The following is a 3102-nucleotide window of genomic DNA, read 5'->3' as shown; positions in this document are numbered from 1 at the left end:
TGACCGCATCATTTTTACTCTGTCTGCTGTCTCCTAAATGAGGTTGACCACCAGACTTTCTTTTCCTCTCTGCTCTCTGGTGTCCTCCAGTGTAATGCTTCAACAACCAAACCACAAGCCTCAATTACCCAGCATTCCTTGGAGAAGAGGAGAGAGGCCTCATATAGCTAACTATTAAAGTAAGATTCAGGACAAACCTCTTAAGCCACAAAACAATTTCCTGAGATCAACAGTTGAAGAATTTCACCAGTGAAAAACCACCACTCTTATTCTATTATTATTAGCACTTTAATTCTAGGTTTTTGTTTTCTGACATTATCTCACTTAAATAATGCAGCAGCCAAACCTAATCACAGCCTATACAGTATATATATATGTGTGTGTGTGTATAGTAAAAAAGTAAATAAGATATTAATGTATTAATGAGAAACTCTACTGTAATTACTAAGGCTGTATAATTATGGGTCATAACAAACTGCTTGCACATACATTTTTGACTAGAAGAGTCCCGATCGACTGATGGGACTTGCGACTGATAATTGGACTAGTCGACTGTGAGGGGGCAGGTGTTTTGTAATAAGGAAACATGTAAACCAGGGCAGTGGTGTGTTTTGTCTGTAATTGTTTTGCTTTTGAATATGTAGATATATTATGAGTTGTTCAGTTTTTGTTTAAGTTGTTTTGTATTGAATTCGTTTTGTTTGGTAATGTTTTGTTATGATTATGTTTTTGATTATGACCTGCCAAGGGACTGCAAATGAAAATTAGCTTTAAGATAACTCTGGTACAATACATTAAATGATAACGTTTATGTTTATGGTTTCTTACAAATAAAAGTCGGGAAAAAGCCCCTTAACTTACACACACACACAACTAGCTGTTTTGTTACTCCTTGTGAGGACTTTACATTGACTTACATTCACTTTCTGTAGATTTGTCCAAATCTTAACCATAACCACTACTTGCCTAACCCTAACCCTGATCCCAACACTTAACCTAACACCTAACCTAAAACCATGTTGCCACCCTAAAATTCAGTGACTGGCTGAGTCCCCACAATGTGAGTGTTTTAACAGGTTTTATACAAACACACATCCACACACAGCATAATTTAAAAAAAAACTTTTTCAAATATTTTTTCAAATGAAAACTCCTTTGGTTCTAGAGTGACATCACAAAGGGACTCTTCACGGAATGCATGGTGTGATCTCTACACAGCACCCAACAGCAGAACTCCAACAGTCAAGACAAGTTGCAGGTGTGGATTTGTATTTTACTGACAAGTTTCATGTGTGAATTTGCATTTTACTGACAAGTTTCACATGTGAATTTGTATTTTACTGACAAATAATCTGTATTACAGCCTGTTAAACATCATAGAAGGCGATTTATAGCAGGAGTTTCAAACTCTTGACAAAAACAGCAGCACAGAGCCCTGTAGTGTCTCTGTCCAGACCAGGAGTATGGAAAGGAAGGTCAATACTGATGGTTTTAGGCCACAGAAGAGGACGTGTGTCTTCAAATCTGCCTTTGAACACATGAGAGGCAGAAAAAGAAAAGTCTCTGCAAATGAAGAAGACATAAAAAAGAGGCAGAGAACTTCTGAGACTGCAGAGGACTTTGTCAGGCTAAAGAGGAAAGCCACTGAAAATGAAGACAAACCAAAAGAGAGACAGAAGGTCTCCAAACTGAACCAGAGAGAAGAGGACACCACCTCATCATCACTGGATGCTGCACTACCTCAGATGAGGGACAACAACAACATGTCCACCTCAGAAACCAGAAAGCTGGAGTTTGAGGCAAAGTACCAGCAGCTGAGCCCATTGGGTGAAGGGGGCCATGGATCTGTCTATGCTGGTTACAGGAGAGCAGATCATTTCCCTGTGGCAATAAAACACATTCCCAGGGACAATATCATCTGTAAAGGCCTCACTCAGAACAGAAAGACAATCTCTCTTGAGGTGGCAGTCATGAAAAAGATGGCAGGTGGAGCAGCAGGATCAGTAAAGAAATCTGCAGCCATTTCTTTACTCGATCACTACGATCTGGAGCAGGAGCTGATCCTGATCCTGGAACGTCCATTGCCATCTAATGACCTCTGCAAATATATTGAGGTCAAAGGAGGGTCCCTGCAGGAGGAGGAGGCCAAACTGTTTTTAAAGCAACTTATAGAAGCCGCCATGGAGCTTCAAGCAAAAAAGGTTTTCCACAGGGACATCAAGTTGGAAAACATCTTGATTGAAACTGGAAGTAATGTCCCACAGTTGAGGCTAATTGATTTTGGTCTCAGCTGCTTCACAAAGAAGACCTCATCCTATAAGATCTTCTTTGGTACTGATGCCCACATCCCACCAGAATGGTACCAGTGCTACGTCTACAGGGCCGATTCCACCACAGTGTGGCAGCTGGGAGTGGTCCTGTATGACATGCTGCACAGGAACACACGATTTGAAACAACAAGGTTCCTGAGTGGTCAACTTGGCATCAGCAAGGAGTTGTCTCAAAACTGCCAGCAAATGTTGCGCCTGTGTCTGACTGTAGACCCACAGCAGCGGGCTTCTTTGGAGCAGCTCCAGCTTCACCCCTGGCTCGCATAAGCAGCCCTTCACCTCCTGGACACCTACGCAAACCACTCTTCCCATACCCACTACCTCTACCCTTCTTCCTAACCTTGTTCCCATGTGAAGTACTTCACAAGACTATAACATTCATTGTAAATAGAATGTAAATAAAACATTTAATACACATGTGTAATAGGGTTTTACATTAATGTTTTCATACCAAACATAGTTTAAAATAACAGTATTCTGGAAATATTTAGAACATGACAAGTTGTCCCTGACAAAATCTTAGGAAGTAGCTCTCAAAATGAATGCAATTCTCAATAGACATTTTTAAAGTTTTCGAATGGTGCCATATTAAATGCTGGCAGCAGCTGGTAAAACATACCTACAACAGCAGTATCATTTCACAGATGGCAGCCAAACTGAAATGATTTACTGCTGTTTTTGGAAATGTAATGTCAAATTTCTCATTGGTAACTCCAGACACAGATAATATTTTCAAGTGTCCAACAGAAGTAGCTGCAACTTTTATATCAAG

General features: G+C 40.3%; 1 protein-coding gene across 1 annotated transcript; it reads left to right on the top strand.

Moving 5' to 3' along the window:
• Positions 1-1142: 1142 nt before the first annotated feature.
• LOC109955978 (serine/threonine-protein kinase pim-1-like) lies at positions 1143-2754 on the top strand. The gene is made up of 2 exons (XM_020592670.1): positions 1143-1258; positions 1364-2754. The coding sequence occupies exon 2, from the start codon at positions 1464-1466 to the stop codon at positions 2595-2597; it is 1134 nt and encodes a 377-aa protein (XP_020448326.1). The 5' UTR covers positions 1143-1258; positions 1364-1463; the 3' UTR covers positions 2598-2754.
• The last annotated feature ends 348 nt before the right edge of the window (positions 2755-3102 follow it).

The sequence above is a fragment of the Monopterus albus genome, unplaced genomic scaffold (assembly GCF_001952655.1).
Source record: "Monopterus albus unplaced genomic scaffold, M_albus_1.0 scaffold18.1, whole genome shotgun sequence".
Taxonomy (NCBI): domain Eukaryota; kingdom Metazoa; phylum Chordata; class Actinopteri; order Synbranchiformes; family Synbranchidae; genus Monopterus; species Monopterus albus.
The sequence above is the reverse complement of the archived record's forward strand: the minus strand, read 5'-3'. Positions and strand labels throughout refer to the sequence as shown.